This window comes from Chelonoidis abingdonii, chromosome 7 (assembly GCF_003597395.2).
Source record: "Chelonoidis abingdonii isolate Lonesome George chromosome 7, CheloAbing_2.0, whole genome shotgun sequence".
NCBI classification, from domain to species: domain Eukaryota; kingdom Metazoa; phylum Chordata; order Testudines; family Testudinidae; genus Chelonoidis; species Chelonoidis abingdonii.
In genome coordinates this window covers 98,914,304-98,937,556 of record NC_133775.1, presented here as the reverse complement: position 1 = coordinate 98,937,556, position 23,253 = coordinate 98,914,304, and the positions used below count along the sequence as shown (strand labels likewise).

Genomic DNA, 23,253 nt, shown 5'->3' with positions numbered 1-23,253 from the left:
CATTGAGATGACATTTCAGCCATCCATCTGATTACCTATAAAACAATGCGGAAACTTAGATACAGAAGCATGTTTCATATTGGTGTTTCTGAATATAAACAGTACATTAAATGTCTCTGGTTCCCTAAATTTTAAAACTAATGCTCTTTAAATGGACACAAATTAGTTCCACCCACAGTGCTTTCAGAAGATTTGTGCTGTACAAAATAAAAATAAACTGGTGCATGAGTCTAGATTGGGGTAGGCAACCTATGGCACGTGTCCAAAAGGCGGCACGTGAGCTGATTTTTTTTTTTTTTTTTTCCCAGTGGCACTCTCACTGCCAGGGTCCTGGCCACCAGTCCGGGAGGCTCTGCATTTTAATTTTAAGTGAAGCTTCTTAAACATTTTTAAAACCGTATTTACTTTACTTACAACAATAGTTTTGTTTATATATTATAGACTTACAAAAATATCTTACAACGTTAAAATGTATGACTGGCACACACAACTTCAAATCAGTTGTTAAATGAAGACTGGGCACACCACTTCTGAAACATTGCCGACCCCTGGTCTAGACTGTCAGATGTTAGGCATTTTCTTTTTAGGGCTATAGAAGTTAAGCTGAAATATCAAGAAAAGTACCTTGTTAAATGTGCTCCTATTTATATTGGACATACTCCTTTGGCTTGGGAAGTAAAAAGTTTTTTGGCATGTATCCTATGCCCAAAATGGGGACAAACTATGATAGCAGGCAGCAAAAGCGGATTAAAATAATGTAATGAATTGAATGCTTTAAAAAATTTCTATGCTATATTTTACTACTTTTCATATGAACAGATGTCTTTGTATGTTGGGTGTACAAACAGCAACCCTAATACCTGTGATACTGACATAACATTCTGTTCCTCCTAGTTTCCATGCAGTTATGTTTGTTTTTTGTTTTTATGGAGAGAAGGAATCATCATTCCTTTAGTTCACTTAGGGGAAAGGATGCCAAGCAATACCCCAAACAGATCAGAATAATCCATTTCTCTTTAAGTAGTCTCCCCTGTGGAAAGAGTTGGGTTCCACCCCATCCTACCCTCCCAACAACCAGGAATGAAAAATAGATTTTTTTTTTTTAATTTTAGGTCTCTAGCCAAGAATCTTTGTCTTATGCAGCACACTAGATCTAAATTATAAAGCAGAGAACTTAGAACTGTAATTAGGCAAATGAAGACAAATTTGTTTTATTTCCACTGAGTAATTGAATGTGGAGGTTTTGGAGCAGGGAGCTGAAAATTTTCAAACACTTAGGTATTTTACTTAGACACTACCCAACTTAAAAATAGTTTCAAGAGAGTAGGATATTGTTTTCTGTGATACTCAGAAAAGCTTGGGGGTCGCTTTAGTTTTTGGTATTGGTGAAGGGATGCATTTCCTCTTCCCCTTTGCACTTTTTTGGGGGAGCTGAGGGAAACAAAAAGGGTAGTGATTACTTTAAAGTTGGGGAGGTTTATGAATTTATCTTAAGTCCAGCAACCATTAACGTCGAGTAGCTGTCCCATCATCTCCCACAGCATCCAACAGTGATTAATAAGCTTGAAGTTTGTGCTAAATGGTGAGCAGTAAAGTAACTGATGCTCTAAAATAGTCATACTGTTATCAGCACTAACCCTTTGAGATAAAGTTTTGTGTTTCTCTGAGCTGTTCTGGGCCAGGGGTCTCAAACTCAAATGACCACGAGGGTCATATGAGGACTAGTGCATCACTGACAACCAACCCCTTCCCCGAAGTCCCCACCCCAACGCTGCCCCCAGGGGGTGCAGAAAGGGTTCAGGGCATGGCAGGGGCTCAGGGCAAGGTGTTGATGGGTGGGATGCAAGAGGGTGAGGGTTGTGGCAGGTGGCTCAGGGCAGGGAGTGCAGGAGTGGTGTGGGATGTGGTAGGGCACTCAGGGCAGGGAGTTGGGGTGCAGGCTCTAGCCCAGCGCAGCTTACCTAGAGCCTGCCTGCCCTGACCCCTGGCCCCGCTCTGCTCCATTCCAGGAAGCAGCTGGAACCCTGTTCCTGCAGCCCTTGGGGGAGGGGGCTCAGGGTTCTGTGCATGTGCTGCTCTTGCTGCTCCTCTAGGTACCTTCCATGAAGCTCTCATTGGCCACGGTTCCCTGTTCCAGGCCAATGGGAGCTGCGGGGGGCGGTGCCTGGTAGGAGGCAGGAGCCCTCTGCCTCCTTCTCCTGGCCCGAAGGAGCATGCTGCTTCAGACAGTGGCGCGGGGCTCGCAATGCCACGGGGCAATTCTGCGGGTAGGCAGAGGGGTGCGGGGGGCACAGGGAGCTTGGTGGGCCACACGCAAGAACCACACGGACCACGTTTGAGACCCCTGTTCTAGGCTGTCCGTGGACATAAAGGTCTCCAGTGGCGCACTTGTTTGCATGATGTCAGCTTTAATATTTCACAGTAGCCAATTGAAAACTTCTCCTCTGATCGTTGTGGTGGTATACCTAGTGATCGAGTGGGATGAAGCCAATGATGTTGCATGACAAGGAATCACTTTTCAGAATCTTTTTTTGAGGTCTTGACTTAAATTGGAAATTAGGCCAGAAATATATTTGATTCCAATTTCCCCTAGTTGTAAGTAATATTGGGATTAATTAATGTGTACTGCAAAATGTAATTTTTTTTGAGAAGTTTATGGAAAACACACCAAGTGTGTGATAAGGGATTGATTTAGAGTACCTTTCTAGTTTGAAATCTAAATGGAAATGTTCTTGAATCTGTAGGCAGTCTGAAACAATGATGTATTACCCATTTATCTTGATATATCTCTGAAACTCAATAATGACATCAGAAAAGTTAATGTGAGCTATTTCATGACTGCTGATCTCAGTAGAAAAAGCTAGTGTGTTTTACCTGGTATCTGGATTTGTTTAGAAAGACGTCTGACAGGAAAATGGTTGCAAATTGTAAAGATGGAACCAATTGACTTTTTTCAATTATTTGATTTATACCTTCGACATAGGAGTATAGGAAGGAGTGGAAGTAGATTAATTCTAAATGCATTGGAAGGTCTGTGGGATAAATAATATCTTGGGTATAGCAGAACTGTTTTGACTTTAAATATTAGTGAATAGTTCTGTGTTCAGGGAATTTATTCTAAATTCCTTGATATCCTTAAAGGTTCTTTCAAACTAGACAGATTTTCAGTGGCCCCAGTGTGGTAGCCTTGTTGTGAGAAAGTCAAGTTCTAACTTGACTCACATCTTATTTCTTTAGAAAGCCACCAACCTTCTCACTTTTTAGGATAGTACTAAAATTAACCTTCTTAGAATGCTTTGGTAATTTTTAAAAAATTAGGTTTAAGTACATAATAAACAGGAATCTATTCCCTAGTGCAGGGGTTCTCAAATTTCATTGTACCATGACCCCCTTCTGACAACAAAAAATTACTATAAGACCCATGAGGGGGGGACTGAAGCGACGGGGACAAAGCAGAAGAAGCCCAAGAGCTTCCACCCCCGGGAGGTGGCCTGTAACCTGGGCGGCAGGGCTCAAGGCTGAAGTGCAGGCTTCAGCTTTGGGCCTGAGCCTCAGTAAGTTTAAGCCAGCCCTGATGATCCCATTAAAATGGGGTCATGACCCACAGTTTGAGAACTGCTACACATTTTCTCCTCTTGGGGCAGAATACATGAAACTTACCAGTGCTAATCAATACTTAACAACTTGAAAGCAACAAGGGAAGAATACCATCTCATATACTTGAAATTACACTGCATGTTAGGCAGAATCCAGACTCATTGGTTCTAGACTAGTAATAGCAGTGAAAATGCTGCTATACTTGTAAAAGAGCCTATGGTATAGTAGACCAATTAGCTTTGAGGCATGAAGTGCTGCAACAGGCTTAATGTCTGCTTTCAACCCTCCCCCCCAAAAAAATATTAAGCAGAATGACGTACTTTCAGTTCAGTTATTTTAAAACTACTTTAAAAATAGTACAGCAAGAATATGCACTTAACAATATATTTGGAGTAAGACAGATCAGTCTTGAAAAGGCTGTTCAAAAGTACTTGAAGGGAGCATACAGTAAATGATCTGGGAATGTAGAGCAGAGCTTTAACATCATGGCTGTTTGTAGACAATTTCTTAAATACTCTATTCCAGGCTAAAGAAATTTTGACAAAAGAATCCAATGTACAAGAAGTGCGATGTCCAGTCACAGTCTGTGGAGATGTCCACGGGCAATTTCACGACCTCATGGAACTCTTCAGAATTGGAGGCAAATCACCGGACACAAATTATTTGTTTATGGGGGACTATGTTGACAGAGGATATTATTCAGTTGAAACAGTCACACTGCTTGTAGCTCTTAAGGTAATGTGTTTTCCCCTCTAGTTTGTTCTGTATTTATGACTATATCTAACTTACTAAAACTGTTTTATAATATACTTTTTATACCATCTACATCTGACACTCCTGTTAGATGTTACCTCTGTTTTTATAGATGTAGAAACTGACTAAATGACTTCCTTAAAACCACAGTTTGTCACTGGCAGAGATAGTATTCCTGACTTCCAGTTCTTTGCTTGTACTAGACCATTCTGCCTCAGCAAAAGTTATGATTTCTAAGAACATTTTATTGAAAACTAGTCCTGTATGTATTAACTAGAGTAACTTGCAATTCGTGTTTGAAAGGGTTTAAATGTCAAATGTGGGTCTAGCACTGCTGGGCAAAGGCTGGAGGATGAATTAACAGGGTTGGAGAGACTATCCATAGGTAGAGGGAAAAACTTGATGTTTCAGGCCTGACGAAAGGGAGAGGAGCCTAAAGAAACTTTAAAGTTTTTAATGAGTCAGGGTTAAACTAATTATTATAAATCTTCTGAAAATAGTGTATTTAAACTGGAAGATACTAGGAGAAAGCGGCTGAGAGCAGATAAAAGCTTATGTGAAATCCATTAATAGTAGTGGCCACAGACCTTAGCTCAGCGTTTTGGTCCATAGTAGGTCTTTGGCAGTTCAGGGTCTTTTATTAATAGATCTTGTGCTTGAATGTTTTTAGCTTTTTGCAGATTACATCAGAAGAAATGGCACTGATCTACGTAACTCTTCTGTTGGGCATGTCATGAAAACTATAACTTAGCCCTGTTCTCCCTTTGTTCTGACTTTTTTCCTTCTGGGAAGACTTTGTTTTTGGGGGGGGGGTGTTTAAGGGAGGGGTGATATGATAGTCATAATAAATGCTTTGTGTTGTAGGTCCGTTACCGTGAACGCATTACAATTCTTCGGGGGAACCACGAAAGCAGGCAGATAACACAAGTATATGGTTTCTACGATGAATGTTTAAGGAAATATGGAAATGCAAATGTTTGGAAGTACTTCACAGACCTTTTTGACTATCTTCCTCTAACTGCCTTGGTGGATGGCCAGGTATGTTGAAATTAGTCGGACATCTTTTAAAAAAGCTGTCTTAAAAAGAGTAGCTTTTAAGAGGTGTAGAATCAAGATTAAATCTCAGAGCTCTTATTGCTCATTTCTCTGTTACAATTTTGCTGCTGATTATACATTTGACTAGCATTTGTTAATATAAAATATTTGCAAATCAATTGGATGATTCTAACAGATGTACAAATCTTCCAGATATTTTGTCTACATGGTGGCCTCTCACCATCCATAGATACACTGGATCACATCAGAGCACTTGATCGCCTGCAAGAAGTTCCCCATGAGGTATTTGATAGATCTATTATCAAAATGTGCTGTTTAGACACAAGTCTTTCCATTTCAGCATACTTTCTTTATATCCGTGTGTGCTTATATAAACATAGTTCAAGAATGAAGTTCACGACAAACAGATGTGTAGTCATAGTGTGACAAAGTCTCCCTGCAGACTGCCTAAAGAAGGGTAGTGGTACGCATATGTTATTCTTGCCCAGGATTTAGAGAATAAGTTGAAGAAGGTGATCATGCTAGATCATAATAAGCCCTTTTAATCTGAGGTCTCCAGTCTCTTCTGAGAGCAAGTCCCTTCCTCACAAAGATTCTTCACTTACTGTAATCAGTTGCCAGGGTTTCCCAAGTACCAACTCTACTGTTAGTATATTTAAGTGAACACTTGAGTCTGAGATATATAAACACACATTCACTCACTCTGTCATACAGCTGAAAACACATGACTTTAAAAATGTGTTGCAGGGTCCGATGTGTGATTTGCTATGGTCAGATCCAGATGATCGTGGTGGTTGGGGCATTTCTCCTCGTGGTGCTGGCTATACGTTTGGGCAAGATATTTCAGAAACTTTTAATCATGCCAATGGCCTTACTTTGGTTTCAAGAGCGCATCAGCTGGTAATGGAGGTAATTATTGTGCAGTTTTGTTTTAAATACCCACAATTTGAGCTTAAATGCTTTGATACTTAAATGCTATTAGCCTAGTGATTCTGTTTCAGAATGGGCTTCTATGACAATACATTGTCCTGCTCCGATAGGAGAAAGGAAAGACACCCAGAAGCTTCATCCTGAAACTGGAAGAGCATTAAACTTCTGTGTAATGAATTGCAACTACTAATCTAATCTTCTGCCTTGCTTTTGAGAATTCATTGCAGTTTGACAAAATTGTGATTTTTTTTTTTTTTTTTTACAGTTGATAGGGGTAAAGCTATTTATAGCCTGTACAACATACCAGAAAGACACAGCAGCAACCTGCCGGGGCTGGGAAGAACAGCAGGGAAAGCGGCTGTACTGCTGGCTCCCAGCCTCCTTTCCTTCCTCTTCTCTTCTCCTCCCCCCTGCCCCCCGCAGCCCTTTCTCAGGCGCAGCAGGAGGCGGAGATAGCCTCCTCTCCCTGCTGCCCCAGGTTACAGGGGATGGATGTGGGATAGGGAGAGCGCGGGGGCCCTGGGCTAGGGGTGTTGCAGTGAAGAGTCACATGGGGAGGTCACATGCCCCCTGGTACTGGTAAGACATGGATTTTACTTGCACCACGGGTTATTATCATACTTTGTCTGATCTTAACCAGGGAAACTCTTTTGTGTTCTTCTCAAATCACAAATCTCTGGTTATGGTATGAACAGATTTCTCCCCCATTCTGAGAATTATCAATGAAGATATCCAGTGTGGGCAACCTCTCCTTCTGATTCCTCACTGCTTAGTTTTTAATGTTCTTAGATGTACTACCTAGAAGGGTTCGATGAGCCATAATCTGTGAACCACTGAGACCGTCTGGTTCTTACAGCTACATACGGAGAGAAGAAGGAATGAATGTTTGAAGGACATCTTAATAAAGACTCATTTGATTTTTGTATTTTCCCTCTTTAGGGGTACAACTGGTGCCATGATCGGAATGTAGTAACAATTTTCAGTGCTCCAAACTATTGTTACCGTTGTGGCAACCAGGCTGCAATTATGGAACTTGATGATACTCTAAAATACTCCTTGTAAGTATTTAAAGATCAGATTCTCATTAAGCAATGTAGTTAAGAAAACAGTTGTAAAAATAGATCACTTTTTATATTGCTGTGGGGGGGGGGAAAGGAGTGTGGTAACTGTTAAGACTAATATCAAATGCCAAATCTAAAAAGGGAATAATGAGTAGTGACTGTCTAGGTATCAGGTAGAGTTAATTATTAACTGCAGTTCTGAAATTCTTTCAGCAGCTCTACAGAGCTGTGCAAATAGAAAGATAATTTGAAGGTGGAGGGAGAAGGGATTGTTAAACACAGATTCCAGAAATTACATTTCAGACATGACTGAATTAAACACTTCATGTAGCAGCAGCTCACTCTCTCATATATTCATACAGATATAGATATATAAACTTAAAATGTGACTCGATATCTTATTGTTTTTTAAACTACTTTTTGTTTGGTTTGGGAATATTAGCCATTTTTCTTATAAAGCTGTTGTTGAAGCTTAGCTCAGATCTCTTCTCTGATAGTTCTAAAGTCAGAAAACATTTCTTCCAGTGTTTGCCCCATGTCAAAGGTGATTTAGAATTCTTCATACGTTTTGATTTTCTGTAGGGTGAGAGTCATACGTTGAAAGCATTTAGTTACAACAGTGGTTTTCAACCCAGGGTCTGCGGACTATATATAAGGGGTCTGCGAAAGGTGACTCTGAAAATAAAGCTTCAGATCCAAGAAAAGGCATTATGTTTTTCTGATTAATCAAAAGTATGTGAATACCCTACTTACAGGCCAAAATCCAGAGGTGTTACCACCAGAGAAGCCTACAGTTTAGCACCGTTCCTCATGCTGCATGAAATGTCGTGCTGAGCATGCACAGCATTTATAGTTCAACTCAGTTTAGTCAGTCTAAGGCTTTTATGGTAGGAATCCGTGAACCATAGATTGAATTTCCAACCTCCATTCAGAATTCATTAGGAGTCCCCAAAACGAAAGGTTGAAACATTGAGTTACAATAATGCTTGGAATATAAAAGATGGAGTGAGAACCTGGAAATGTGGCATACTTTTAAATCGCCTCCTCTCTGCAGCATTGATATTGGGGTACCTTGTAGACTTCCTAAACGCACCCTGGCTTGTGGGTATTGTAGAGAATAGAGTTTAGTGACAGCCTTGATATTCTTCACCAGTCCTCAGTTAATATTGACTGTAGAAAAAACCCATTTAATCTGAGCTCCAAGTATGGGTTTAATATTGAGGAAAAGGGCACTTAAGTATCATGTGACAGTCCCAGAATTCTTATGGGGAATACAGCTAATCAGGGGCATGCATATGGTAATTATGAATTCGTCAACATAATCTGTAGCAATTTGAATAAAAACGTGTTTTCTTTCAGCTTGCAGTTTGATCCAGCACCACGCAGAGGTGAACCACATGTTACTCGTCGCACCCCAGACTACTTCCTGTAAAGATTTTACACTTGTACAGTATTGCCATGAACCATATGTTGACCTAAAGGAAATGGGAAGAGCAACAGTAACTCCAAAGTGTCAGAAAATATTTAACATTCAAACTCCGTTTTCACATGGACCAAAAGATGTGCCATAATAATACAAAGCCTCTTGTCAACAACCGTGACCACTTTAGAATGAACCAGTTCATTGCATGCTGAAGCAACATTGTTGGTCAAGAAACCAGTTTCTGGCATAGCACTATTTGTAGTTACTTTTGCTTTCTCTGAGAGACTGCAAATATTAAGATGTAGACATTAACATGTCGTGAATACATTTAACTTTCCATTTAGCTATAGCTTTATTCAGCATGACTGTAGATAAGGATAGCAGCAAACAATCATTGAAGCTTAATGAACATTTTTAAAATAAGTACCAAGCCCGCCTCCTATTTGTGTTCTGAATCTGTTCTGATTGTTTTTGTTTTTTTTGTTTTTTTTTCAGGGAATACTGTTTAATTTAATTGTATTGATTTTTGTCTCACTCATTTTCTTCCTCCCCATTCTGCCTCCTTCATTGTCCCTTGTAATTGTCCAAGCATAGTGAGTTATTTTGAACAGAAATGTGTTTTTTTTTTTTTTTTTTTTTTTCTGTGTAAAATCCCAAACCCCAAATGTAGACACAGTTACACAGGCATAAAGGTGCCTTGTACTGTTATTGCAACTCAGCACCACATTCTATTAATGTCTTTGATGTTCACTTCCTATATATTTATTGCTTTTTTTTTTTTTTTTTTTTTTTTTTCTCCTGTAAAATGATGTTACTGCAGGAGAGTACTGCAGTGTTTTTTCATAATAAACTTGTGAACTAAGTATTTCAGGTCAACTCTGTGCTGGTTTTCATAAAAGGTTGATTAACATGATGGGTTTTAAGTAGCATCAGGGGTAGAAGCATGTTCTGCAGTGCTCTTTAATCCGTTAATAGAAGGGGGTGTATTGAGCCGGGCTTTAGTTCAATATGTCAGTTTTTTGGTGTTTTGCTTTGCAGTTTTTTAATAGGAATTTTTACAAGTAGATTGTACTCGGAATTTCTTTTGCTCCTTCCTTTCCCATGTTTGTAAAAAGTGGTCTGTGGAGTGAACTTGCTGCTTGATTTTAACTGACCTCATTCTCTGCTGTCCCACCAGTTCTTCCTTATTACATAAATGGGCATGTTGGATTTTCTGTTTCAAGGAGGCACAAGGCAGCCTCTGCAGAAGCATGTGAACAGAGCAGGTAACGTGGTGACATTGTCTGCAAATACACAGAAGTAGCTCTCACTTAGTCAATGGGTGCTGCATAAATAGATCAGAGCAGAGAATTTGAACTAAAATATTTTTGCGTTTCTTCCTTTGTGTAGTTATCCAGGCCTTCCTCTAGTTTCTCTGCATAATCTATCCTGTTTTTAATTACTTAGAAAACCAAGGCGAATGTAATGTGTGTGTTTCAAGATTCCATTAACATGTTAAAATTGTTCTTCATAATGGGGTGGTTTAACTGAAAATTGGTGAGCTACATGACAGCATCATTAACCGTTTGAAAGATTCCAAAGAAAGAAATGCTTGCCTATTTAAAAATGTAAATGTTGCGATTGTTAGCTTCCTCCAAGGTTGACACATATGAACAATTGGTCAATTGTGTTACTCGGCACGAGAGAAACCGACAATTCCCATAAATAAAACTTGGATTAATTTTGAAGCTGAGTTGTCACTTGCTGTGGCAGAGTAAGTAACTTGAGAAATGAGCTGAATACTACATTTAAGGTGGTAGGAATTACCTCATGTTTCAGTTACATACAGAGTTAATCAAACTTTGACTATTCCTGTTTCGCCTTTCATGGAATCTTAAAGGTTTGATTTTTGCAACTCACATTACAAGTTAGTGCATGAGAACCAGAAGGAATCTGGATAGTCTATTACCATGCATAAAGTGTTCTAATAAGTTAAAACTTAAGACACTAGGAGCACAAAAGTCTCTTAGCCCTGGTCTGCACCCAAAATGTAGGTCAATCTAGCTACACCACTCAAAGGTGTGAAAAATTCACATCTCTAAAGTGTAGTTAAGCCAACATAAGCCTGGTATAGAGATGGGTAGGTTGACAGAAGGATTCTTCCCTCAACCTAGCTACAGTCTGTCAACGGGGTGGATTTACTACAGCAACGGAAAACCTCTTCTGTCACTGTAGTAAATGTTTTTCACTACAGTGGTGCAGGTGCAATGCTTACCTGTTGTTGTGATTAGACGTTACAGGGACTTTTTAACAGAATAAGGGGCTGTCTGTGAAGCACTATCACCACATTGCCTTTTTTTTTCTCCATTGCTAATTGTGTAGTACCAGCAGCATACTTGCTGCTTTTAGACAGGAGTGAAGAGAAGATCTCCAGAGCTTCACTTACTGTTAAAGCTGGGTGAAACCTTTTTTTATGGGTAGAGTTAAAACCTCCCTGAGACTGATGGTGTGAACGCAGCCTTCAGTTAACATAATTGTCAGCATACATTAATCATAGGCCCCTGCCTAGGACAAAAGGGTTATGTGACACTGCCCAGGAGTTTGGACTGAGTAGGCAGAGGGCTTCTGCTGCATATTTAGTATTTGAGTGTGAACATGAAGACAGAACACACAGGACCAAAAAGAACAGAACTAGAGGCAAGAAAGCCTGTAAGCAGTGTGACCCCGGAAAAAGCTAGAGAGCTTGTGGGTCTGTTGGCTAGAAAGGCTTGGGTCTAAAACTTCCTTTTGCAGACGAACTAAGAACATTTGGAGGAGTAGCATTTTGTATGGCCCTTCGTATATAAACAAGATTGCATCAAAGAAAATCCCAGACCCTACCAACTACTCTACTCCCAACTAGAACATCCCTGATGCCCAAGTTTTTGGTTAGCCACTTAGTCAAAAAGGGATAACGCTGAGAGAGAAGTGGGTTCGAGTTTCCAAGGAGTGACATTGAGTATAGTATTCCTCTTGAGCCAAGATGAAACACCTAATTAGAAATGCTTGTAAATATCAGACATTCAGCTGAGGTTTAAAACATGAGCTCGAGACTTTGCAAAAGGAATTAAGATTACCTAAAACAAGCTGAAGGTTTCCCAGAAAGGACTCTGACTTGCAGGCGGAGATGAGATCCCTGTTGGAGCAGCAACTACAAAGTGATAAGACAGATTTGGAAATACAGCAGCACAACTAGGCTGGAATAGTAAAACAGATGGAGGTGACCAACAATCTGATTTCCATAGACCAGAAGACTTTCCACAAAACAATAGAGACCAAGCAACCATTTGCCAACTTAGAACTTGCTAACAGATGAGCTGCAGCAAGGACAAGATGGTGGAAAATTCAGCTCCAGAAGGAGATCAAAGCATCACAGATCATAGTGGAAGGCAACTGCTTGGATGAGGAATTGAGCCAGCCAGAGGACTTGGATAAGAGCAGACGTTTACAACAGTTTTTGTGCCCTGTTTGTAGTCAAGAGAAGACATTGGGCTGTCCCATCGCAAATGATGCAAAAGACCACTAACTTTGAGAGGAAGAACTCCTTGGGAGGCTTATTTGGCTCAGCTCAACATTAGAGAGCAAATGTGGGGAGCTCAGAGATCCTCTGGCCCTGGGGGTGTGGTCCCTCCCTTTTTTTGCTATAACTAAGCCTGGGGTATGCTGAACAAATGGCTTAGATCCTCAGGTTTTGTTATCGCGAGGGTGTACTGTATTTAATTTGTCATGCACATTCAAACTTGAACAGACTCATCCAATCTAGCAATATTTATGTTGCTAGGAGACACATGGTTGTTTACATACAGTACAGTACTTCCACGAGTTTAAGAATATGCCAAATCCTAAAGACTCAAACTGCAAAAATAAAATCAGTGCTTTAGATTGTGCAGAGCAGCATCCCAAGCAATTGCATGCTGATGGAGGAAAGTTGCAGTGTCACATTAGACCACACACAAGTCAAATATTGATACTCTTGTATTCTGGTCGGCATCATAATGCCAAACGCAAAGCAAAAACAAATCAGGCAACTGTCATATTTGTTTAATGGCAGTACTGACAGTTGTGATGCTCAAAATGTGGCATATATTGAACTTTTTGAGGCATTCTCAAGTGCAGATATACCAGTGGAGAAACTGGATAGCCCAGTCTTAAGGGAGTACATTCAGAAACCAATTCTAAACACGTGTGCTCTTCCTTCTGCTAATAAGCATCGCCAAGATGTTTAAAGTACACAGAAAGGAGCTGAAAGAGCATATAGAAAAAAATGATTGTGTTTGAGTCAACAGATTACAAAGATTATTGTGTACTGCATATCATTGGTGTGCCCCAAACTAATGACTTAGAAAAGCTACAATCATTTCTTTTGGACAGTCCTGTTCTTAACCTGGTAAATTACTCAACTTTGTCACCAGCTGTCACCAAACTGCCTAACCAATTTTGATACAGATTTTTAAGGTGTCTGGGATGGTAACAATGCAACATACTGTACTTGAGCATATACTCAGGTTCAGCAGGGCCTGCTTCCTAATATGGTGCATGTAATGTACAATGCATATATTGTTAAGTCTGGCTAGCAATCAGCGGCATGTTGATTTTTTCCTAAAATCAGTAGTCATTGCTGCAATGAAGAAAATGTTTAAACTCTGCCCAGCTCACAAACTGCGTTTCAGGGCTTTATTTGCAGGGGGAGAAAAAAGCTTAAATGCCTATGTCCACAACCAGTAGTGACACAATGGAATTCATGGTTTGAAGCAGTTCTTTACCATGCTGAACGTGTCACTACCGTGAGTTCATTGCAAGTGAAATGGAGATTTCATCCTGCATTGAGGTAATGGACACACTGATCTTGTTTTGAAATGACATGACCTTGCCATTCAGTCATTGCTCCGAATGCCAAATCATTGATGAAAACTATTTAAATTTTTTGAGATGTTCTGTTTCTGTCCATCAATCGTACAACGCTGTAATGGATTTGACACCCTGGGCAGACTCCAATGCAAAAGAAAAGTACAGTGAAGATGCAGAGCAGAACGCATTTTTAAAAGGAGTGTTCAAGAAAATGGCAGCTAAACTGTAGGAATATTACTGCAACACCGAGAAGTGTTGCCAGACCAGTTTGACAAGGACCAAGGTTCACGCAGCCTGGACAGTCATTTATGAAAGCAGTTTAGGTATTTGATGTGAAACAAGTGCGTATATTATCAGAGCGGGCACTCCCTCTGGAGACAATCCTTATGTCTGGCCATGAGAATTGGGGCCAGAAAGGCCAAAACCATTGCCTCCAAGGAGGAATCTCTGGGTATATGACCCAATACCAGGGCTGGGGCTGTTTAAAAGACTGCAGACACACCCAGCCAGAAGGGGTATGCGAGAGGTAGGTGCCATGCCGTTACATTTGTTACCAGTAGTGAGGTTTCTTTCAGCCCTACCCCTGATCAACTACTAAGAGGATTTACCTGTTGGCAGCAGGAGCAGCAGCCATGGATCCTCCTGATGCAGTTGACAGAGAACCTACAGAAACAGGCAATCCAGTTTGTGGCACAGCAACAGTGGCAGGAGATCCACCCCAACCTGCAGGAGTGGATACACAAGCGGTTGGGTCACACCACGCCTAGGAACCCAGTTCATGATGGAACTGGTGATTGGTTTGGCTTCCAGGCCTGGCAAAGCTTAGACTGGATGATGACCCAGAGGCCTTCCTCCAGACCTTTGAGCAGGTGGCAAAGGCAGCTGGATGGGAAGAATTGACTTGGGTGGCCCGCATAGCTGCATTCCTGATGGGCATGGTGCAGGCAGCTTGTCAAGTGGTAAGTGAGTAGCGAATTCTTACCCAGTGGTGAAGGCAGCCATTTTGGATCAGCTGGGGTTATGAGCCCAAAAGTTATGAGACCTGGCAATGCACTGGCTTTGTCCAGAGACCAGCTTGGTGACGAAGCTCCTAGAGCAATTCCTAAAGGCCCTACCAGTAGGGGCACAAAGCTGGGTAAGACATTTTCAGCCAGCCTCCACGGGGGAAGCAGTCGAGTGAGCTGAGGCCTAATTTGAGGCTGAAGGAGATAACGGCCTAAGCTGTTCAGTAAACAGAGGGGTTCACCAGAGGGTGACCCAGGGAAGCTTGCAAGGGGAAAAGGGCTTGAGGGTTCTAGACATGGGGGATGCACTGCAACAGCAAGGGGTACGGAGAGCCCTGCAGCCTATGGGAATACTAGTGGGAAGGAGCAAGGAGACCCGGTAGTCTGCTACAAGTGTGGCCAGCCCAGGCATATTAAAAGGAACTGCCCAGTAATAGTGTGGCTACTTAAACTGTGTTTATAGTAGAACCAATTGCAGGATCTACAAAGATCAGGGTGTCCCCACTGTGGGTAGTGACAATCTGGGAGGAAATTGTTACAGGTCTGGTAGTCTCAGGGCGTGGGATACACCTGGGCGTGGGAAGATCAGGTGAGGGCAACTGGCCTGGACTGACTTCTAGTAAACATCTCCTGTGTGTGTGTGAAGACCTGAGTCTATCCCACGGCAGCAGTTTGGCTGGAGGTAGAGGGCTGGAGAGCTCAACTCCATGTTGGCATGGCCAAGGACCTGCTGTGGCCCATAATTTTGGGAAGAGACTGGGTGGGTTATTCAACTCTCATGTGGGAAAGACCAGGACTGTGACCTAGGACCGAGAGGGTCTGGGCCCAGCTGGGAAGGAAAGCAGGGGCTGGGAGCCAGGGAGACCATGGAAAAGAGCCTGGAGGTGAGACCAGAATGCCCCAGATACGAGGGACCCTCTGAGGAAGTGCCAACAAGAGTTGGACAAGGCTAGCATCTCCTGAGGGAAAGTCATTAGCCAGCTGGTCCAGGTAGAGCAGGAGTTGACTCAGGTGCAAGTGGAAGCCAAGGGGCAGAGGGAACAATGCTTGGCTTTACAGGAAGCATTGGCCCAGGGAGAAAACTGCAAACTACAGCAGGGACCCAGACAGATCCTTGGGAACAGCAGGATACCATAGAGACCTGGACAGATTTCAGAATTCAGCAGGGTACTGTAGAAGCTCCTAGCTAACATACCCAGTGTGCTAACTAGCACAGAAGCCCAAACAGTCGCCCGAGCAGGAGAAGGTGAAAGTGCAGAGCTAGGGTATGGAACAGGACCCTAGGATAGAGAGGGGAGTAGCACTGGCAAGCTTTGTGAGCTCTCTCCTCAGAGAATGACCTGGCAAAATGATTGGAGGCAGCAGAAAAGTAACTGGAGGATCTCAGGTTCAGCTGCCTGAAGATCCTCCAGTTCACTGAGGATGAAAAACAGCACTTGCTCCACATGGTATATGATTAGGAGATGCAGCTACAGGCTCGGTGTACAAACACCCTGAAATCTAAGAGAAGAGAATGAGTCAAAAGACCACAGACATGCTCTTCAGGTAAGAAAGATCTGAGAGAGTAGACCCTGAGAGACCAGGGCAAAAACTAGGTAGAGGCTCTCCAGACAGAGTTCTAGGGGGGAAGAGACCGGATTGAAAGGGGCAAGGACTAAGACAAGCTCTTAAGGCAAAGGCCCAAGAAAAGAATCCTGGTAGATCGGGTTGCAGAGACTATTACTAGTAGCTTTCCAGACAGAGTCTGGGAAGACCCTGCCAAAGTGGGGCAAAAGATGGGGTAATGAGAGATTACTCTCTATAGAACTACCACCCCAACCCTGTTGAGGGGAGGGGTGGCGGCGGGGAATGACAGGATGGGCAAGGCCCAGAGGCCCATTGCTGGAGGCCTCAGCATAGCTAAGTCCTCCAAGTGGAGGAGCAGTGTAGCTAAGTCCTCCAAGTGGAGAGACTGCGCAGGAAGCTGCCAATCAGGAGGGGAGGCTGCAAGGGGTTAGCCAATCAGAGGTCTGAAGGCTAGTTTAAAAGGCACTGCAGTGTTCCACCACAGAGAGGCTGGATGGAGCTCTTACTTGCACAGTTAACGTGGTAGTGATGTGAAGCAGTCCTTCCATCTCTGCACAGATCGCTCCTGCCACTGCTGGGCAGCACTGGAGGGAAGAGTCCTGAACTTATGTCTTCTGTGTTACCACACTGCAATACTTGTAGGCTCTAGGTGAAATTTTCAGAGGCACCTAAGGAAGTTTAGTTGCCCAATTTCTATTGAATGCAAAATCATTTGGGTGCCTAATCCCCCTAGTACCTTTGAGATTCTTGCTCAACAGGGCTAGGTGCCCTTTCTACAGCAGGTACTTAAAATAGCTATGTTCATAGTTTGCATCACACAACTGTTGGGCTGAAATCTTCTGTTCTATGGGAGAATATAGAAAGTGAATCTTGATGGAATGTTTGAGCAAAGTCCTCGTGCATTTCTCCATTCTCCCATCATACAAAACACTGTGTGCCCTTTTTTAGATTTTTGGCAATGGAAATGTCAAGTTTTGAACCTTGGAATGTATTTATTGTCCTCAACTGTTCTGATTTAACAAAGATGTGATGGTTTGAAAACTGTGTACTGAACATATATAGCTAAATTTTGTTTGGTTGGTAGCCCCACAGTTAACACTGAAATTGGGGGTAAGCTCTCTGACTTCAGTTGCATTTTCTGAAAAAAATTACTTAAAAAATCTTTTTTTTTTTTGCATGATTAGTTTTGATAGTTTCCATTAGTAGATTTTAAAGTGGTTTACATAAAAGTGGATAAAGTGTCACTATCCCCATTTTACAGCTAGAGAAACTGAGGCTCAAGGCCACAAATTAAATCAATGGCAGAGGGCTTGTCTACACTTAAAATGCTAAAGCTGTGCCACTGCAGTTGAGCCACTATAGGGTTCTAAGTGTAGAAACTATCTGTGCCAATGGGAGAGGTTTTCCTGTGCAGAGTGCTTGGATAAGGTCTATGCACCACTTACGTCTCACTCAAGCCCTATTTTGAGCCTCAAGTGGTGCATCACTTTATGCTGACCCTTTTGCACAAGAGTGAATTTAATCTAGTGACAGTTCTCTACAGTTTGCCACTGAAGACCTAGATGCAAAAGTCATGTTGTGTTTCTTAAGGCACATCAACTTTTTGCACTCAGTTCACTTATGAAATCTTTCAGAAGAGCAAGTGGGTGGAGGGAGAGAATGGGAATGGGGAAGGTTTTTTTAGCATCCTAGCAACCTTGAATGACTTAGTCCATCTCTTTCTTCCTATCCCATGGATAATATAGAAGCCAGCTTTTCTAACCCTGCATCTCTGGTCTGAGTTCTCTTCTTAGATCTTCAAGAAGGCATTAGGTTGCAAAGCAAGTTTCTGAACCCAGACAAACTTCTCTTCTGGAACCTGTCTACTACTGCTTGAAAATGTTTAATTTTATTCTTCAGAAGCCTTCACTTGTGTTGTCACTGAAGTAAACAAACAGTTGCTAGGATGGCATGTGATTCTTTATTTAAACTGAAATGTATGAAATGTAACAGCTTTTCACCATTTTGTGCAGATTTCTCCCTGAGTCCTTTCCTAAATTCCCTCTAATGCTCTCAAGTATGTATTGTATTTGTTCTCTCCTATTCTGTTCAGTGAGCATTAGATACAATGTCCAAGTGTGGGGTCTGTCTTAATAAAATTATCTCCACTATTGCACTGCAGTCTTCTATCCTTTTAGGTCAAACAGTCCTTCAGGACTCCAAGGATTCCTATAGACACGGGCATAATGAAGTGAAGGATATGTGCTCAAATGCCATCTGAAAGTAACTTGTTGGTGGGAAGAGGGCAGCGATCAGTTCTCAATGTCCACTGAAGGTAGGACAAGAAGTAATGGGCTTAATCTGCAGTAAGGGAGATTTTAGGTTAGCTATTAGGAAAATTTCTCCCACTACAAGGATAATTAAGCACTGGAATAGGCTTCCAAGGGAGGCTGTGGAATTCACATCATTGGAAATTTCTAAGAAGTTAGAAAAACACCTGTCAAAGCCAGTCTAGATACACTTTGCCCTGCTTCTGCAGGGGTGATAGACTAGATCAAGGGTCTGCAACCTATGGCACGCGTGACAAAGATTGCACTCGCGCCAATTTTTAATGGCACGCGGCTGCCTGCTGGGACTCCACGTGTCATTAAAAATCCTGCCGATGCGGCAAGCTGCTGGGTCCGCGGTCCCAGGCTGGAGTGCTGACCTGAGCGCAGCAACCCTCTGCCCCCGCCCCCGCCTTTCCCTAGCACAGCGCTCTTGGGCTGAGCCTAGGAACTCTTGTGGGGCACCATTTGGCTCTGTGGGGAGGGAAAGACACTCCCTGCTCATCCGGAGTCCTGCTGCTGCGCGCACAGCGCCCTGAGGGGCAGGGCAGGACTATGCGCATGGGGGCGGCGGCGGCAGGGCTCCGGATGAGCGGGGAGCCTAATGGTAAGGGGGCCAGGTCCGGGGCCAGTGGAGGGGTGGGGATTGGGCAAGGGGTGAGGGCAGTCAAGGGACAGGGAGCAGGGTGGGTGGGATCTCAGGGGTGGTTAGGGGTGGGGGGGGTCTCTGGAGGGGGGAGTCAAGGAGCAGGGGGGTTGGATGGGGCATGTGAGTCCTGGGGTCTGTTTGGGTGGTGGATAGGGGTCAGGGGACGGAGCAAGGAGGGTCCTGGGGGAGCAGTTAGGCTGTGGGGTGGGTCTCTGGAGGGGGTGGTCAGGAGACAAGGAGCTGTGGCGGGGTTGGATGAGTCAGGAGTTCTGGGGGGTCCTGTTAGGAGGCAGGGGTGTGGAGAGGGGTTGGGGCAGACAGGGAGCAGGGGAGAGAGGAGATGTATGGGTCCAGAATTCTGGGGGTCCTGTCAGGGGGCAGGGAGTGGTTAGATAGGCATGGGAGTCCAAGGGGTCTATCTGGGGGCTGGGGCAGTCAGGGGATAAGGGGTAGTCAGGACAAGGAGAGGGGGGGTTGGAGGTTCTGGGGGGGCAGTCACTCAGCCCTCTCCCACTCCTCTGCCCTGAGCCCCGCACCTCCACACACCCCCAGTGCCTGCCCTGAGCCCTCTACCACCCAGCCCTCTAACTCTTTCACCCCACTATGACCCCAGCCCTGACTGGCACCCCCACACATACCAGCCCCCCTCCCCTGACACCTGCACCCCCCTCACATGCCCCCAGCCCTCTGCCCTGACTCTTGCACCCCACACATCCCCACCCCCACCTTGAGCACCAAACGGGAGCCCCTGCACCACCACTCACATTCCCACCTGCACCCCTCACACAAAATGGGAGCTGCCCAGGTGAGTGCCCCCACACCCAAACCTCCTGCCCCAACCCTGAGCTCCCTCCTTCATTCTAGCTCCTGGTCAGACCTGTCACCCCCAGCCCTGTGCTCAGTCCACTCCCACTCAGCTCAGTGCAGAGAGAGGAAGAGAATGGGCCAGAACCAGGGAGAAGGTAGGTACCCACTGTATGTGGGCAGGGCTGGGACCCCAGACCGGCAGTGGGCTGAGCGGGTCCGGCAGCTGGGATCCCGGCTGGCAGGAGCCGCAGGATGGAACCCCTGAGTGGCAGTGGGCTGAGCTGCTCTGCCCACTGCCAGTCTGGGGTCCTGGCTGCTGGCCCTACACAGCCCGCTGCTGGTCTGGGGTTCTGGCTGCCAGATCCTTCCCAGCTGGGGTCCCGGCCACAGGCCCCACTCAGCCCACTGCCAGCCTAGGTGAACAGAACCCCAGACCAGCAGCAGGCTGAGCGGGCCGGTAGCATAAGATCAACATTTTAATTTAATTTTAAATTAAGCTTCTTAACCATTTTGAAAACCTTGTTTGTTTTACAATACAGCACTAGTTTAGTTATATACTATATACACTTGTGGAGAGACACCTTCTAAAAAACATTAAAATGTATGACCGGCATGCGAAACCTTAAATTAGAGTGAATAAATGAAGACCTGGCACACGACTTCTGAAAGGTTGCCGACCCCTGGACTAGATGATTGCTCAAGGTCCTTTTCACCCCTACAATCAGGGCTGTAACTAGGGTGAGGTGAGCAGGGTAGCTGCCCAGGGCACAAGCTGATAGGGGTGGAAAAATGAAGTGGTGCAAGATTAGGCCCAGCAGTACTGACTTTAACTATCTGAAACTTTCTTTTACAGTGCTGTGAAATACTTCTGTCAATAGGCCTGTTTAGGTCCACCTAATTCTGAGTCTGGCACCATCTGCTGGATAAACTAAATAACACATTCATCCTCAACCATTTCCTTACTGTAGTGCTGTTTATCTCTCACTTAAACACACAAAAAGCACTGGGGTTGTGCCCATTTTCTCTATGCATAAAGATAGCTTTAAAAGGTTTAAAATCCCACCCCCCGCACCCTCCTAAGGTGAAGAGGCAAATGCAGCATTCATCACTCTTCCATCTCTCAGGTTTAGAGAGCAGCCGCTGCTGCAGCCTAGAGGATCCTCAGAACTGCTTTAAAGTGCAGTAGGTGGGTTTGGAGATTGGAGATAAATCTGTAGTAATCTTAGATGTCCACTGTGTGCCATCACTCAGATTCCATGGTAGCTATACAAAGCTCTACCTATGTTACTACTTATTGTTTCCAACAAGCCTTTGAGCAATCAGCTCTGTAATAGTCTGACAAGTAGTACAGCTGAATAATTCAGAGCTTATATGATTTTCACAGCCACTGAGCCAGTGCCTGTTTGAAAGAGTGTGTCCCATCTCTACATCTTTGACCACATCACTGTTCTGTGCACCCTCCTGCATCCCATCCCATTACAACCTCTAATTCTGCCTTCTGATACTACTCATTCTCCCCATCCATTTTTTACACTCTCTCTCCTACTCCTCACAGTCCCTGGGTCCTTTGAGCCCCCTGAACCATGGAGAGGGAGCCATTTTGTTTGTGGGTCGGGGCTTCAATGTTGTTGAAAACAGTGAGTGGTGGCAGCCAACTTTATTATAGGCAGCCTCACTGCCATGTGCAGGTAAGCTGCACGGAAATGGTGGCCATCTTGCTGGTTTCAGCTCCATTGACTGTAACAAGAGATGGTGACCCTTTTGAATAAGGGGAAAATTGTGTTGGCCACCTTTTATCATGTTTTCATGAAACAAATTAAAAAAACAAAACAAACACCCCAAACACGCTAGGCGTGAGAGAAAATTGTGAGAGTTGGCAACACCAAGTATAAATTAATGATTCTGAGAGGGGGTAAATGCCTCTGCTCCTTGTTGATCTGATGAAAGTATCAGCTGTAAAACCCAGTAGTGACATTTTGATAACATTAACTATTTCATGGCTGATTAGTTTACTTGCTGGAAAGGGGGAATTTGGTAAGGGGGAATCTGGAGTTTTTGTGGGGAAGGAAATGCAGAAGGAACAGTGGAAACTCACAAAGGCATAGAGATAGGAGGATGTGGGAGGGAGAGATGCAAAGGGCAGAAATTCACATCACCCCTGTTGGGCCCACATGTAGCATCTCCCTGACTGATGGACACATTGACAGGACAAAGCAAAAATAATAGATACTACATGTGTAGTTGCACCATAAAGGCTATATTCTTCCCTTGATATCTGTGCAAACCTTTCATTAATATCATTAGGTGAACTGCTGTACCGTATGAGGGGGTGGGAGAGACTGTTCTGAATTGATACACATACATCCTGCCATGGACCATAAATAAGCATGGATGTAGGAACTGGTAGTATATTGTATAAAGAACAAACACAACATCTTGAGTCTAACCTCCTGGCTTAGAGGGAGAGTCTTTCTTCTAGCAGGTGCCCCCTCTCCCTTTTTGGTGTCAGAAAAGTGGATTAGGTTTACTATTCCTTCAGAGATGTAACAAAGCAGTATGAAAAACAGACCAGCTGTTACTATTGTGTCTAATCCTCTGAACCATGTTTTTTAATAAAACATGAGTTACAATGGAGAAAGAGGAGATGGACGCAGGTTGATTATTTTTTTAACACGCTATACTTGTTCCTATGACAAAGTTCCTCAAATTTAGCCCCTCCTTACAAAAATGTAGGCAAAATTAGATATCTCATGAAGGAAAAATACTTTGTACAGTCCAGATCTGGATTTAGGCAATCCAAACTCTGTCCACGTGCCATTGTCCTGCCATCCACTTGGAGCTGTGATTAGTGAGGGTTGCCCTGTCACCCTTCTCAGCCAAGTACAGGCAGTAGCATGCCCTCACACCCCAGAAATGGCCGCAAGGATCCCCTCTCCTCTTGTAGAGGAAGAGTGTTGTGATGTTATTGACACAAACTGTAACTATATAGATCATCGGTGCAACCAGGGTCCTATGGTTGCACCAGTTCTTATATAGAGGAGGCCAAGTGGGGTGTCTATAGAAAGGTTGTAGTTTGCTGGCTATGATTATGCTGGCTGTATGTGTGTATCATTTTTGTATTTGAAGTTATGAATATTGGCTATGTATTTGTTTGATTCTAAGTAGCCTCAGTGAAGCATTAGGTCAGCTTCTTGAGAAAGGACTATTCCCAGGAAGTGCCCAGTCAAGAAACACT

At 43.6% G+C, this 23,253-nt stretch overlaps 1 protein-coding gene across 2 annotated transcripts in view; it reads left to right on the top strand.

Annotated features, from left to right (window-relative positions):
• The window catches only part of LOC116826642 (serine/threonine-protein phosphatase 2A catalytic subunit alpha isoform), a 76,320-nt gene extending 66,862 nt beyond the window's left edge, over positions 1-9,458 (top strand). For both annotated transcript variants that reach the window (XM_032783509.2, XM_032783508.2), the window contains 6 exons: positions 4,123-4,332; positions 5,215-5,388; positions 5,599-5,688; positions 6,154-6,315; positions 7,276-7,394; positions 8,757-9,458. In XM_032783509.2, the coding sequence (XP_032639400.1) occupies positions 4,123-4,332; positions 5,215-5,388; positions 5,599-5,688; positions 6,154-6,315; positions 7,276-7,394; positions 8,757-8,829 (828 nt within the window). In that variant the 3' untranslated portion in view covers positions 8,830-9,458. The remainder of the gene's footprint in view (positions 1-4,122; positions 4,333-5,214; positions 5,389-5,598; positions 5,689-6,153; positions 6,316-7,275; positions 7,395-8,756) is intronic.
• Positions 9,459-23,253: the final 13,795 nt, after the last annotated feature.